This window comes from Mustela putorius, unplaced genomic scaffold (genome assembly GCF_011764305.1).
Source record: "Mustela putorius furo isolate JIRA1106 unplaced genomic scaffold, ASM1176430v1.1 tig00003845_pilon_pilon_pilon, whole genome shotgun sequence".
Taxonomy (NCBI): domain Eukaryota; kingdom Metazoa; phylum Chordata; class Mammalia; order Carnivora; family Mustelidae; genus Mustela; species Mustela putorius.
In genome coordinates this window covers 52,045,622-52,061,806 of record NW_025421998.1, presented here as the reverse complement: position 1 = coordinate 52,061,806, position 16,185 = coordinate 52,045,622, and the positions used below count along the sequence as shown (strand labels likewise).

Sequence of the window (16,185 nt, the reverse complement as noted above, 5' to 3'; positions counted from 1 at the left end):
CAGGTCTGTGAATCGCCAAAAGGAACACATTAAAGAAATAATTATTTTAGCAGTTATTGCGTCCCTGTATAAGCTTTTGCAAACACTCCTCTCCTGCTCTACCCCCAAATTTTCTGGGATCTTTTGCTAAGTTGTACAGCTGGTAAATATTCCTAATTGCTTAAGGCCTAGTTTAAACAGTAAAATAAATGAAGAGCAAAACTTTATTTTTTTTAAGAAAAAAAAATAATGGGTCATGTAGAATCAGAATATGTGTATTGTAAGAGACATGTTTGACAAGAATGTGTCCCCAATTAAGTGAGTAGTAGACTGCTCTTTTCCCACTTATTTCTTCTAGCCAAGAATGACTCATGCCTCTTTAGACAAAATTTTAAAAATTCCCTTTGGGAGAGCAATTGCCAGTGAGTATGACACTTAATTGTAAGAAAACACAGGGAAATGATAAATCTGGAGAGTGCTATTTGCACCTGTGTAAACAAAAACTGCCCTCCATAGGTCACCATCTTAGTCCTTTCAGTCAAAGGCTTTTTGACTCTTCCCTGTATTCAAAGACAAAAAGTCATATTTAGGATGAAGTCCTGTGAGATTGTGTGTGTGTGTGTGTGTGTGTACGCACGCACACACACGCACCAGGGAAAGAAGTTAGCATGGTGGTTTTCCGAATGTGGTTCTCAAGATGTGCCCCTCTCCCCCCACTCAAAACCACAACATCACATCACTTGGCCATTTCATTAGAAATGCAGAATCTTGGGTGCAACCCCAGACCTTCTGGATCAGAGTTACAGGGTGGGTCCAGCAAAGCATCTTAGAACAAATCCTGCAGGTGATTATGGTACCACTGAGGTTTAGAACCACTGGCATAAAGGACAATGAAGATGTGCTTGGGTGACTGGAGAAGAGGGATACTCCACAAAGAATTATAGCTGATAACCTCCTGTTTGTTCCTGAAACGTTATGACCCTCCAGGATCCCAGCTGCATAAGTCATCCTGATTCTTATGTTGCTGAGGACTTCTAACTGCATTTCACTGGGTTGTAACTATTTTTTTTTTTTAACATCAGGGGTTGTTAGCCTCAAAGGAATCCTAGATATAAATTGTTCCTTTCTGCTCTTTTCTCCCCCAAGAAATTAAGGAGTTTAGGGAGCTTTCTGTCTTAATTGATTTTCCATTAAAAAAAACATACTTTTATCGTTTTGAACAATATTTTTTTCATTTAAACCTTTTTTTCCTACTCATTTTAATTTGCTTTGCTTAATTTTGCTCAAGGATATGTACTTAGTTTTCTAACCTAAAGCTTTGGATACCTGTGGTGTGCCAAGGACTTTAGTTTTGGACATTATATTTGGTAAAACCAACCACAGAATTTTGAAGATCTTCCAGGAAACCTGAGGTTTCAGTATAAATTGCATATTGCACAATTTGGCTTTTCACCCAATCTTCCCATGTAGTTTCACCTATCAGAGGAAAAAATTGCTATACACCATTTGATTTTTTAAGCATGCCACATTGTGAGATAAGTTTTGACTTTGTTTATCCGTTATATTTGGAAAACGTTTTTCCCTTCTTTCCTTTCCTTCCTCCCCCTTTCCTCTTCTCTTTCTTCTCTCCTCATTTAATTTTGTTCTTTACTACTTGATACCAGAAAAGTCTTTTGGTTTCTTTAAAAGATGGAATAAATGTCTTTGAAATAAAATGTCAAAGACTTCAGGGGTGCCTGGGTGGCTCAGTGGGTTAAGCCTATGCCTTCGGCTCAGGTCATGATCTCAGGATCCTGGGACCGAGCCCCACATCAGCTCTCTGCTCAGCAGGGGGCCTGCTTCCTCCTCCCCCTCTGCCTACCTCTCTGCCTACTTGTGATCTCTCTCTGTCAAATAAATAAATAAAATCTTAAATTAAAAAAAAGTAAAAGACTTGAAAGAAGAGTATGAGAATTAGAGTCAAAGGTGAAAGAGGTGTGGTTAACACCTAAAGGAGAACAAGAAGTCAAAGTTTCGCATGCCTGGCAGCTTGAACTAGAAGGTGGCATAGTTTCAGAGTGTAGTGTTGGGAACCTTGAGTCCGAGAGGGGGTGTATGGCATCCTGAGTCATGCACAGTATGGAGTAGCCATAATGTTCATGAGGAATTATGTCTGGGTCAGTCACTCACCAGCTGTTTGACCTGGTAGGTTTGTTATGCCCCATTGCTGAGATTTGTTTCTTGTACTCTGTAAAATCTTACAGAAAATTTCTATTTTTCAGGGTTTTCATGGGACAAAGAGAAAACATACATGTAGAGAAGGCTGAGTCTCAGCAATGGGATGCTCCCAGTTAGTATATCCTGATGCTTTTAATTGTAGTTCATCCGTTTTCATAGTTGCATGGTACTTTAGTGAATTAAAACACCATATTTATTTATCCATTCATGTGGCAAAGGATAATTTGGGTAATCCAGTTTTTTGTTAGTGTAACATAATGAACATTCATGCGTATCTCTTCCGACATACATATACAAGGCTTTAGTCGCACGGATAGCTGAGATTGGAATTGCTGGGTACTGTGGTATAAGCACCTTTCCTAGAAGATGCCAGATTGATTTTTAAGTGATTATGCCTAGTGACGCTTCCACTAGGAGAATGTAGGACTTCTCCCTTTCTCCACATCTTTGCCAAAGCTAGTGTTGCAGATTTTAAAATTTTGGCAAATTTGATGGGTGTAATTGTACCTCATGCAATCTTATTTAGAATTCCCCTGATTTCCAATAAATTGAGCATATTTTAATATACCTTTGGGTCATTTGTGTTTATTTTTTTAAAGAAATACTTGTTCAGGACGCCTAGGTGGCTCAGTTGGCTGAGTGACTGCCTTCAGCTCAGGTCACGATCCCGGACTTCCAGGATCAAGTCCCACATCGGGCTCTCAGCAACTTGAAGAGTCTGCTTCTCTCTCTGACCTTCTCCTCTCTCATGCTCTCTCTCAGATAAATAAATAAAAAATTCTTAAAAAAAAAAAGAAAGAAATATTTGTTCAGATCTTTTCCAAAATTTTCTATAATTTTGTTTTTATTTTGGTTATTGATTATGAGTCTTTTAAATTTCTTTATATCATTATTATTATTAAGTAGGCTCCACATCCTGAATGGAGTCCAATGCAGGGCCTGAACTCAGGGCCCCAAATCAAGACCTGAGCTGAGATCAAGAGCTCAACTGACAGAGCCACCCAGGTGCCCCTGATTCATAGGAGTCTTTTAGAATCCAATCCTTATCTTCTCCCACTTTTTGGCTTATGTTGTTAATTTTTGTAAATGATTTCATTTGACTTATCTGTAGGATTTCTCATTCTTTTAAAATATGGTTTGCATTTTGTGCTTGTGCTTTGCTTAAGAAATTCTCTACTTCCCAGAAAGTGTAAAGATAATTCTTTGGACTCTATTTTTAAGTTTTGCTTTTCAGTCTTTAAATCTCTTAAAATTGATTTGTGTATAATTAATGTAACTTTTTAAGCTGTATATCCTCCATTTACTGAATCATCATTTCACTGCTCTATGTGACGAATTCTGTCATTCATCAAGTTTTCATGTGAGGGTGTGTCTGTTTGTAGAGGTATTGTGTGTCCTTAGTTTCTGTTCTCATTTCACATTGTCCTACTTAGCACATATTTAAACTAAATGCTGGTGGCACACTTCACTTTCTTCTTATTCTTTTTTGGGATTGTCTTGATTATTAGCCCTTTGCTTTTCTATATAAATTTTAAAGTAGCTTAAGAAGTTACAAACACATACATATACATAAAATGTTTTGATTTCTCTTACAACTGCCTTGAATGTATAGAAGAACTTAAGGAAGAATTTCTAGTTTTGTGAATGTTTGTCTTCCAATCACCAAAGAGGAATTTCCTATTTATTGAAGTTGTAGCTTACTATTCTTTTTTGTTATCCTTGGAATTTTCACCAATTTTTTTTATAGGATCAGTAATACATTCTAGTTTTGCTTGTTGGTATTAATCCAGAGTCTAAGCATTTTTCAGTGAAGTGCTGATACATATTTTAGGATATTTAGTCCAGCATCCCACCAGAAGTAGAGGATGTATGTAGAGTATTATTAAATGCAGTTTTCTATTCTTTTTAAAGATTTCATTTATTTATTTGGGAGACAGAACAGGTAAGAGAGAGAGTATGAGCATGGAGAGGAGTAGAGGGAGAGAGAGAAGCAGATTCCCTGCTGAGCAGAGAGCCCAAGGTGCAGGACTTGATCCCCGGACTCCTGGGATCGTGATCTGAGCCTAAGGGAGATACTTAACCAACTGAGCCCACCCAGGCACACTGCAGTTTTCTATTTAAGTATGTGTGAATACTTTAAGTTTAGTTTCTCTGCCAACCTGTATATGTATGCTTATAAACATTATTTATTTATTAATTTATTTATTTTGTAGGTGGAAAAATGATAACCAATAAAAGATCCCAGTTTTGCTTAGAAGGAATCTCACGAAGTAAGTCTGAAGGAAATTTGTTTGACATGGAAGCTCAAAAATCCTCAAGAAATTTCCATGTTACAGGTACGAGAATCTATAACTTGTAATTTTTTTTTATCCAGCATTGATAACTATTGGAAGCTTAACTCTGCAAAGAGCTACAGAAGATTAAAATAATTATAAAATTATCATGCAAATACTTACACTATCATTAAAAAATGAGCAAAATGAAATAGCACAGTCAGCAGATTATATAAATCTTCTGAGAAGGCAAAAATTCATTATTAAGTGAATGATATATGCAGTAAATATAATAAATTTGGGGGTAAATGAGATCTCTAGAGGTTGAACTGGGCTAAGAAGTTTTCATGAAGAGTGAAAGAATTGAACTGATCCTCAGAGGAAAGGTAAGTTTGAAGAGAGTTAGATGAAACCAGATGGAAAGAAACATGAAAATAAGAGAAATACAACTTTTATTTTTCAAATGCACATTCTAACTTTTAATGTGTGATGCTTAAAACCCATTTCAATTAAGATATAGCTCTCTGTGTACTAAACAAAAAAGTCTGTCAGTTTACTTGGATTCATTTTTCAATTTTGGCTGGCCAGTTGGGCTTTTGTTTTCATGAAAGCTGTACCAGTTTCACCAAGGTCACAGAATCATTACCAATATTTATTGAGAAATGACCAAGTATGAATTTCTAAACATTTAAAAATGACTAATACTTGTGAAATATATAGAAATTCCTTATGGTTCATATGTAGATATTTTCATGTGTTGCCAATTCTTAAAAATATTCACTTTCCAAAGTAATGACATGTTTTCACTTCATAGCGGTAAGCCTATTCTTTGTCATTTTAAACTTGGAAAAGCTCAATGAATTCCTTCAAATAATAAATCTAAAGGTGATCTATTTTTCAATGTTCATTTTCATGAAATGTTTTTCATGAAAAAATATCAACGTTATTAAAATTTATCAGAGCAAAGCTACAGGAAATAATCTAAGAACTACATTATTGTCTAATTTGGCATATTGTTTTTTAATTACTTTGACTATTAACGGATGCACTTGATTTTTTTACATGGGGACTATTATAAAAGAAAAACATTAAATGAATATTCTAGATATAATGAGACTGACTATTCGGTGTTTAGAAAAATTTGGATAGTTGACTGAATTATTTTGTTTGTTCAGAGGTTTTCTTCTGTGAAAATGAAACATAAAACAATAAGGCATACACGTATGTAGTCTGGGTAATTTTCAAGGAAATGTGTTCAAATGATTATTATCTAAATTTTTGAACATTTATTTGTAAATCACAGTGTCTTAAGAAAAAGTAACATTAAACATAGTCAAAATATACTGGCAGAACATTTTCTCTTTCCTCATAACTTGAAAATTTGAGCAAATTTAACATTAATTTTGTAGGAGCTATTAGATTGGAGATCAAAAAGCAAAATAAAAAGCGTTGAATTTTTAAGCTATAATAATAATTAGTTGATTGTATCTCAGGATGCCACCTCACTTTTGTTTTGTTTTGTTTTTGTCTAAATAACAAGAATCTACAGACCCAGGATTTCTTCTCCATTGGCCGGATCCTTTCACATGTCAGGGCAATAAGGCTTCCGAGGTTACAAATCCCTTCTGGAATGAACTGTCTGCTTCTAACCCGTTTTTGGATGACATAACTCAGCTAAGAAATAACCAGAAGAGAGAGAATATTTCCATCCTGAAGGAAGATCCTTTTCTTTTTTTTAGAGAAACAGAAACTGGAAATTCTTTTGATTCCTCTGGTGATGAACTAGATGTGCATCAGTTACTCAGGCAGTCTTCCTCACGGACATCTGCAAGATCTAAAAGTGTTTCAGAACTTTTGGACATTTTAGATGACACAGCACATGCCCATCAGAATATACATAACTCCGGCCAGATACTAGAACAAGACTTAGAATGGCTTCAGAATGATAGAGAGGCTTATAAAATGGCTTGGTTAAGTCGACGCCAGCTGGCCCGTTCCTGCCTGGATTTGAATATAATTAATCAGAGTCCGGGATGGGCCCAAACACAAGTAGCAGAGACGGTGATAGTTTGCAAAGTAAGCCACCAAGGAGGGTCAGTACAATTACCTGAATCAGGTATCACTGTTCATGTGCCCCAAGGCCATGTAGCTGTGGGAGAATTCCAAGAGGTGTCTCTAAGGGCATTTCTTGAACCTCCACAAATGCTTAACCATGATCTTTCCTGCACTGTTAGCCCACTGTTGGAAATCACATTAGGCAACCTAAATACAATGGAAGCCGTTTTGCTGGAGATGAAAATAGGGGCTAAAGTGAGAAAGGATCCTTTCAGCCAAGTCATGACAGAAATGGTGTGTTTACACAGCCCTGGTAAAGAAGGCCCTTTCAAAGTGTTAAACAACTGCTATATTTATAAAGACATCATCCAAGTCAAGCTAATAGACTTGAGCCAGGTGACATACCTCGTGGTTGCTGCACAAATTAAAGCAATTCAGTCACCAGCTGCCACCATTTGGGATTGTATCCACAAAACCACCTCCATTGGAATTTATGGTCCCAGATATATTCATCCCAGCTTCACTGTTATTTTCACAGTTTGTGGACATTGTTACATGCCAGGAAAGCTTACAATCTCTGATATGAAGAAGGGTGCAAAAAACACATCTCCAGTTGTGTTTCAGCTCTGGGGGAAGCATTCGTTCTTACTTGACAAGCCACAAGATTTAAGTATTTCTGTTTTTTCATGTGATCCTGATTTTGAAGTAAAGGCAGAAAGAGAAAGGAAAGAAATTAAACAAAAGCAGTTGCTAGCAGGCGAAGTAGTTCATCAGCAGTTTTTATTTTCCTTAGCTGACTCCAGAGAAATGCACATATTTGTTTTCCGTGTTCAGGTGGAGCCTCCCAATGGTAGAGCAGTTACACAGTTCTTTGTCACTACACCTGATCCAGCTCCCAACCTTAAAAGGCTCTCAAATCGGTTAGGCGATTTGCAGGAAGAGAAGAAAATCAAGTCTGCTCCATTATTGCCAGCAGTGTGTGTGAAATACCCCACATTTCAAGATAAAAAAATGAACTTTACCAACTATGGGATAACTGTGAAGACAGTGCTAAGACAAAAAAAGATTGACTACTTACTTGAGTATTTCAAAGGGGACACAGTAGCTCTTATTGGAGAGGGTAAGGTAAAAGCCATTGGGCAGTCCAAAGTGAAAGAATGGTATGTGGGAGTCCTGAGAGGTAAGGTTGGGCTTGTACACTGCAAAAATGTCAAGGTAATTGAAAAAGAACAAGTAATATCTATGTCCAATAATGTTTTCACAACCAGAAATCTTCTCGAACAAATTACCCTACCCTTTAAAAAACTGACTTACATCTACTCTGTTGTATTGACTTCGGTGTCAGAAAAAGTTTATGATTGGAAAGTTTTAGCTGAAGTCTTGGGTTACTCACATCTGGCACTAGAAGGCTTTGACCAAACACAAGCTGACAAAGAATCAGAAAAAGTTTCCTATATTGTAAAGAAGTTAAAGGAAGATTGCCATGCAGATAAAAATACCAGGAAGTTTCTTTATGAACTTATTGTGGTGAGTATTGCTTGTTCACAGTAATTTGTTTACTGTAGAGAATTTTATTAACTTGGGAATATTTATAGAAACATATAAGAGAAGTTAAAAAATTCTCAGCAGTTTCAAATAAACTAAAGTTACTTTATAGTAAATATAGATATTTTCTTACAAGATCATATAATTGATTTCTTAGTTTTAAAATTCAAGTGTGATTTTTCCCAGAAACTAGGCTCCCAAGGATCATCTGTCAAAGGAATATTAAAGTTCTGTTTGTGCTAGAATACAGCAGTTAAGGGATCTCTTCTCTTCCTCTCTCAAGTAATTGAATAGCTCTTAAAATATCAGAGCAGCTCCAATAACACGAAAATAAATAAAGGCAAATAGTCAGGGTCCCTGGGTTACTCACCTTAGCATCAGACTCTTGGTTTTGGCTCAGGTCATGACCTCGGGGTTCTGAGATTGAGCCCCTGTGAGATTGAACCTGTAGTCTGCTTGTCTCTCTGCCTCTGCTTGTGGGCCCTGCTCGTACTTTTCCAGAGTGACTGAGTGGCTCAGTTGGTTAAGTTTCTGACTCTTGATTTCAGATCAGGTCATGATCTTAGGGTCCTAGGATTGAGCCCCCTGTTGGGTTCTGTGCTCTGTGTGGAATCCGCTTGAGATTCTCTTTCCCTCTCACTCTGCTCCTCCCCCCTCTCTCTAGATCTCTCCCTAAAAATAAATAAATAAGTCTTTTTTTTTTAAAGCCAATTTAAACAAGATTAATTAACTTGTCCATTCTTATAGGTCCACTATTTAGTTTTTTTTTTAATTTGCAGTGTTTTGTTTTTAAAACATATTGGCAAAATTTAAAAACCCATATTATCAATGTCTTCACTTTATCAGCTTAATATTCTTCTCATGTGTGTGATGCATCACAACCCAAAAAGTGATATTGCTAACTTTCTTCTTAATCTTCATGTTTTAATAGAAATTTCAGGATTTTTTTCCCCCCACGATAGCATTTACTTCAGTGTAAGGCTCAGTGGAGAGTTATAAAGAAGTTAAAGACCCGGTTTGCCTTTAAAGTGGAAATACAGTATTTTATAAAAGTAAAGAGAAAAACCAAAAGTATATTCCTAAAAGTGGTTATAATATAAATGTATAAATACTAATAATGATAGCTAAGAATGCTGTAGCATTCTGTATGTGTTTGACCCTGTGTTGAACTCTCCATACACATCTCTCACTTAGCCAACAACTCTTTGGAGTAAGTGTAGGAGCTTCATCTTACCAACAGACTCTTGGAAGGCTGGGAAACTTGCCCAAGATCCCACAGTTGAATAGCATCAGAGACAAGGTTTGAGACCTTTTTGGTTCCAAAGCCACCCTTAAAACTACTCCACTTTCCTAAAACTGTTATGAGTGTGTGTGTGTGTGTATGTGTGTGTGTATGTGTGTGTGTGTGTGTGTGTGTGTGTGTGTGGTGTAGAAGCTTGTGTGACTTAGATGTATTGGTGTGTAGTTAATACTGCTGTAACTGTGCAAGGCCAGTACCCTGTGAGAGATGGGTAGGATTACCCAGGCAGGTTCACAGAGAGGAGGACAGCTCTCATCCAGGTGCATGTGGAGGAGAGAGATTTCTGGAGAAGAATTTACTTTGAGACACTAACAATAATTTAACAAGAAGTCATATATATATATAAAACATTTTCTTTTCTTTATCATTTTTATGATTCTACAGTGATACTGACAGGGTTAAATTTTCCAAGCCCCAGTATCCGGTGTTTTATGACAGTGTTCTGGGTTCTCCACCGAGGAATTCAGAGTCATTGGCTGATCTACCTGCTTGAAGCTGCATGTGCCTTTTACAGCAGCTCATTACCTCTCATTATCTCTGCATTAGCTCATGTTTAGCATGGACTCATGAAGGCTTGATTTGAAACTTGCTTTCTTTGTTCTCTTAGTGACAAAAAAAAAAAAAAAGAAAAGGTTATTTTGGTCAAATGGCTTGGAAATTTTAGCCTAATCATATCTGCTTTGTATTGGTATATACTAATTAAGTGAGTGGCTTTGGTAACTTAACTGAACAGTGCTGATGGAGAACTCACTCAAGGGAGTAGTTCCTAAAAACTCATACCACAGCTCAGTGAAGGTTTCAGGGTTTCTATGGATGGAGTTTGGGCCTGGTTATCTGACCAGAAGATGATGGAGCATGGGGTATAGAGGCCATCTCTTGAAACTTTATCTGCATAATAAGTATGTGTTTTTCTTGAGTTATGTATTAAGTTGGAGAGCTGGAAGGGAGCTAATAAAGACTGTGGGTTCAAAAACCCTCAGACATATCTAGACATTGAGACTGGTTGTCCTCATATATTTGACACTTGACATTTCCTAAAGGCATTTGGATATCTGATTCAATTTTCCTAAAGATTGTAGGCATCTAGAGAAGGTGGTATTACCACTGTATCCATTTTAAAAATCATTAAACAGTGATATTTTGTGACTTATCTAAAGCCCTATACTTTGTGGTATTGGATTTTAAATTCAGATTGTGTAACTCCAAGTACAGATTTCCTTTCCTTAAAACAAGAAACTAGAATAAGCATTGCTAAAACCATTCCACGATTTACTTAAAGCACCTTCCAGGGCCTCCTGGCTCAGTGCTGCTTTTCTCCTGAGATCATAACTCCTCACCATAAATTTATGGACCAATACGGTCAATGTATAAAAACCATGGTGGTCTTTCTAATGCTTCCAGAGCCATGAATATTCTATGGACTTTACTAGTTGCCTTACTTGGTCACTCATTTTTACATATTGTTTCATAGTGATGGATAAAGCTTTTTAATGCTGTTAAATGACAAGGCGCTACCACACATGTTTCTTTGCTTGTTTTAACAGGGAAGAGATATAAATAGGTCTAATTCCATGTTTTAAAAATATATTCATAGCAAAGGAAAACTCATAGATTTGTTTGAAATATGCATGGTGATTGACAAAGCTCAGATGCCTTACTAAGAAGGGAAGGGAAGATTCCCTGGTGGGTTTCCATTTTGCATCGTTGAGGACCAAGTGTTTTATCTTTAACACGTCGTGGTTCTATTTAACACAGTTAAACTGGTGCTGAAGGGAGATAGTTAATTTTCTGAAGCCATAAATATCTACAGCTTTGTTCAAAGTTGTAGGAGTATCTCATTTTTGTGCAAGAGGCATCATTCTGGGGAGTTTTAAATCACATTTTGATGGAAAGTAGAGTAATATTTGCCAGCACCAGTGTGCTTATTCTTTAGAGAAATCCTGTAACCAATTCTCTGGTAAGGAAAGAAATTATTTTTTTGCAGAGTGAATAATCATCCCTGGGTTGATAAATTATAGACTGCTAGAACCTCAGGGTATCTTTGTAAGTGTCTAGTTAAACTTCTTCCTTTTCCAATTAGGATATTAAGAAACATATTAGTTGAGTGGTTTACCCAAGGCCCTATAATTAGTCACTGATTTGGGCTTAAATCTCCCCTAATTTTGGTCTAGTCATATCCTCTGTACTTTGCTGATTGGATTTGCTTAAAAGTAAATCAGCTTTTTGAATTTTAGAAACCTCAAATATACATGTGGTGAGAAAAATGATGCCAGTTTCTAGAAAATATAATGAAAATTTTTACTTATAGGAGAAAGCCCAAATTAGTTGATTTTAACTATGATATGTAATTGTTGCTGCAGGCTCTGTTGAAGATGGATTGCCAAGGGTTAGTAGCACATCTCATCCAAGAGGCTGCTATTCTGACTTCAGCTGTCAAGCTTGGAAAAAGCTGGAGGGAACTAGCTGAAAAGTTAGTACAACTCACAAAGCAACAGATGGAAGCATATGAAATTCCTCACCGAGGAAAAGCTGGAGATGTTGCTGCTGAGGTAAGATTTCTCTTCGTCTAATCAAATAATAAAAATTACAGATCAAGTAAATCAAATGTAATCAAGTCTATACCACATACATGGATTAAATGAGGGAGTGTCTAGAGGATCCACTAACTGAAATCACTGCCCCCATAACCATTAACATTATCTGAAATATACACACATCACTCTTCAAAGGCATCAAGAACCTTTAAAATACATTGATGTTTCTTCTATTGCATGTTAACATGGTCTTTGCTCAAATAATTGGACCAAATTGGATAGCTAGTTAGTCAGTAAGCAGGGCTATAAGAACTTGAGACAGGAACAGATAAACTTTGAAGGGAGGAAATGGGGCCAAATCAGAACAAAGGCATTGTTCAGAACAATAAGCATTTATCAGCCTTAGTCACAGAATTAGTCATTTGTAATAAATAATGTTTAGTGACAAGCATTAAGGAAGTGGATGATGTGGGGTTACTGGTAATGAGAACTAGAAACATCTAAGAGCTTCCTTACCTCTTTCACAATTTTGTATACAGCAAGACCTATAGACATCAAATACAGAAGAACAACACTTTCTGCAAAGTAAATATTCTCCATGCAACTATTTTTATTAATATTAAAACAAATGTATATTGATCGACCTAATTAGGTAAATATTTTCTCTATTTATCATAAAGAAAGTGAGTCCATTTTTATGGACTTAAATGGAAGTATTCCAGTGATGGTCACATATAAAATGTTCTTTATCTTTCTCGCATGAGTGAAAACATTTCCAGGATATTTCAGTTAAGGAAAGGTGGTCTTGGATTAGATGATGACTTGGTAGGAGGCAGAAGCCATGTTCCCATTTCCTATTTGGGCATAGAGCTGGGTTTTAATTTCTTGAGAAAATTTTCTTATTTTGAAACAAAACAACTATGCCAGCTGGATAAGCAGAACAAGACAACCTTTCCATGAAGCCAAATCAAGTCAATTGAATCCCAGCAGCTGCAGTAGAAGCTTCAGAGTTCCTGGAGCCTGGCTCTCCAGCAAGGACTCCCATAAACAGACTCTTTAGCCAAGAGCATCCAAGACCTATTTCCCCCTTTACAGACTACATTTATCTTTATACACTGAAAAGGACATTACAACCTCCAAATGAGTTTTTAGTGTATGAGCTAAAAGACAACAAAACCTTTAATAAAGAGGAAAAAAAAAAGACAACATTATGAGGGATATACTATTCTGATATTTAAGTGAAATTGATTAAAAAGCTGTCTAATTGAGATATCACCACCTAACAGAATGGCCAAAATCCAGAACACTGACGACACTGAATGCTGTCGAGATTGTGGAACAATAGGAACCCTCATTCATTGCTGGTGGAATGCAAAATGGTAATGGCCACTTTGGAAGACCCTTTGGCTGTTTCTCACAAACAAAACATACCCCCTTACTGTACCATCACTCAGTCACAGCCCTTGGTAGTTATCCAAAAGAGTTGAAAACTTTTGTCCACACAAGTCTGTAGGTATATGGGTAAATAGACTGGCGCACCTATCGCTTCTCGGCCTTTGGCTAGGATCAAGTGTAGTATACTGGCATCTAAACAATGGAATATTATTCAGGACTAAAAAGAAATGAACTACCAAATTGTAAAAAGACATGGAAGGACTTTAAATGCATATTACTAAGTGAAAGAAGCCAATCTGAAAAAAAACCCTTTACTCTGTATGATACCAAATATATGACATTCTGGAAAAGACAAAACTATGGATGGAGACAGCAAAGAGATCATAAGTGGTTGCCAGGTGTCAGGAGGGAGAAATGAATAGGCAGAGCACAGAAATTATACTAAGTGAAAATACTCAATATAATATCATAGTGATGGATATATGTCATTAGACATTTGTCTAAACCCACAGCTTATACACCACCACAAGTGAACCCAGGGTGAACTGTGGACTTTAGGCAATTATAATGTATCACTGTAGATTCATCAACTGTAACAAATGTACCCCTCAAGTGGAGGCTGCTGATAATGGGGTAGGCTATGCATGTGTATGAGTGGGATATACATGGAAAATCTCTATACTTTCCTCTCAATTTTTCTGTGAACCTAAAACTACTTTAAAAATGATTCATTTTTAGGGGCGCCTGGGTGGCTCAGTGGGTTAAACCGCTGCCTTCGGCTCAGGTCATGATCTCAGGGTCCTGGGATTGAGTTCCGCATCGGGCTCTCTGCTCAGCAGGGAGCCTGCTTCCTCCTCTCTCTCTGCCTGCTTCTCTGCCTGCTTGTGATCTTTGTCTGTCAAATAAATACATAAAAATCTTTAAAAAAAAATGATTCATTTTTAAAAAGTTGCCTAGTTGAAAGCCAGACTTTTTTTTCTTAGTAAGGCTTTGTTTTAAAAAAAGGTTTTCTTGAGAATTATTTACCAGAGAGTTACTTACTCTCTCAGGTTTCTTAAACATCTAACTTCTCTCTAACTGTGATTGTTTATATTTTGTCTTCTCCCAAATCTTGATGGAAGCCAACAAACAGCCTACTTTTCCATTATTCACTTTTGCACAGTCCAAATCACAAATGACTAAGTCTATGTCTGAGTTTGATAAAATACTCAGAAGCAGGAAGGGAAGTTCCTAGATGTCTTTCTAGAGGTTATCATTCAACTAACTGTGGCAAGGCTAACAATCATCACTCTGATCTGTGTTATTAAATGCTTAGAAAATTATGCATGGTATATCCCAACTTAGAGGAGTCTTTACCTGTTAGGCCACTTAAACCAAAGGGTAAATGTATGCTAATTTTTTACAGCTGTACAATTATTTTTCTCTCAGGAAGGAGCTTATTTTTAAATATGATCAGTTTACAAGTCAAGAAATGATTTCAAAACATGCTGATATTAGTTCTGGGTAGAGTGTGCAGAGGGAGGGAACCAGCATCGGGGCAGGGAGATATGAGGCCTGGTGGTTCGTTCCCATGCGGTTTCCCTTTCCTTTATCTCACTTCCTCAGAGGGCACACTTCCCAGCAATTCCTCTCTATGTGTGCCAATGTCTACAATTGGGCTCTTTCACTCACTTTACTTCTTCTTCAATTTCTCCCTTTTCCCTTTCTTCTATTTTTATTCTATCTCAAAGACAGTTATCTGGCACTTACTGTGGGCCAGACACTGCTCCAAGAGCATCACAAAAATTAATCCTTATTTAATCCTTTCAACAAAAACTTTGGGGCAGATACTAATACTATCTAAGATGCAGAGAGGCTAAGTAACTTGCTTAAACATATAGAGCTAGGAACTCTTAGAACCAGGCTTGGAGCATAGACTTTGGCTTTGGGGCCCTTGTACTTTAACTATACTCTGCCCACCCACACCAAATCCACCATGGTGGCTGAGTGGCAGGGCCAGATGTAGTCAGGACTGTGGGGGTTAAAGGACTCATTTCACTTTTTCTTTTTCTTTTTTCAAGCTGTCATATGATACTACCAAAATTTGCCTTTACATTTTCATTAAACTTCAATCCAATTAAAGAATAGAGATTATTCATAGTATGTCAGATTTTTCCTTGAGTACTTTTGCCCATTTCTCATTCTTTTATGAGGTGAAAAAGAAAAGCTTCTCTCTGGGGGTGCCTGGGTGGTTTAGTTGCTTGAGTGTCTGCCTTCAGCTCAGGTCATGATCCCAGGGACCTACGATTTGAGTCCCACCTAGGCTCTGTGCTCAGCAGGAGGCCTGCTTCTCCCTTTCCCCATCTGCTACCCTGCCTGCTTCCGCTTTCTCTCTCTCTCTCCCTGTCAAATAAATAAAATCTTTTTTAAAAATAGTGAAAAAAGAGAACCTTTTCTCTGGAGACTTCTGAGAGTGTCACTTTTAAACTAACTATCTCCCTTAGTTATAAAAAATGTTACTCAACTTTTCTAGTGAAATTTCATTTTCTACATAAAAGCAAAACTTGGAATCTGATTCTGAGGGCAGTATGTTTGTCAGAGTATTTCTTTTGAGAAGAAAATACATTTATGCTATATAGAGGTGTTTAATCATTGCCAAGGTTCTCCTGTGAAAGTTAATGAAAATTCATTGGAGTTTTTCTGAAGGTATTTAGAGCTTTAACTCAAAAAACAAAATCAACAAAATACTAGAAAAATAACCTATTTAAAGAAAATTGGATTTTACAAGAGGAAATGCTGGGGATGTCAGAGCTAAGATATTCTCTGGCCTAAATTGCATACTTTCTATCTATCCTTCTGGGGATTAATAGTATATATGACACATTTCCTAGCAACTGTCTTCCATCGG

At 36.9% G+C, this 16,185-nt stretch overlaps 1 protein-coding gene across 1 annotated transcript in view; it reads left to right on the top strand.

The window, feature by feature from the left end:
• The window catches only part of MACC1 (MET transcriptional regulator MACC1), a 58,115-nt gene that overhangs the window by 33,124 nt on the left and 8,806 nt on the right, over positions 1–16,185 (top strand). The window contains exons 2-4 of the mRNA XM_004743371.3: positions 4,410–4,532; positions 6,010–8,051; positions 11,730–11,918. Of these exons, the coding sequence (XP_004743428.1) occupies positions 4,418–4,532; positions 6,010–8,051; positions 11,730–11,918 (2,346 nt within the window). The 5' untranslated portion in view covers positions 4,410–4,417. The remainder of the gene's footprint in view (positions 1–4,409; positions 4,533–6,009; positions 8,052–11,729; positions 11,919–16,185) is intronic.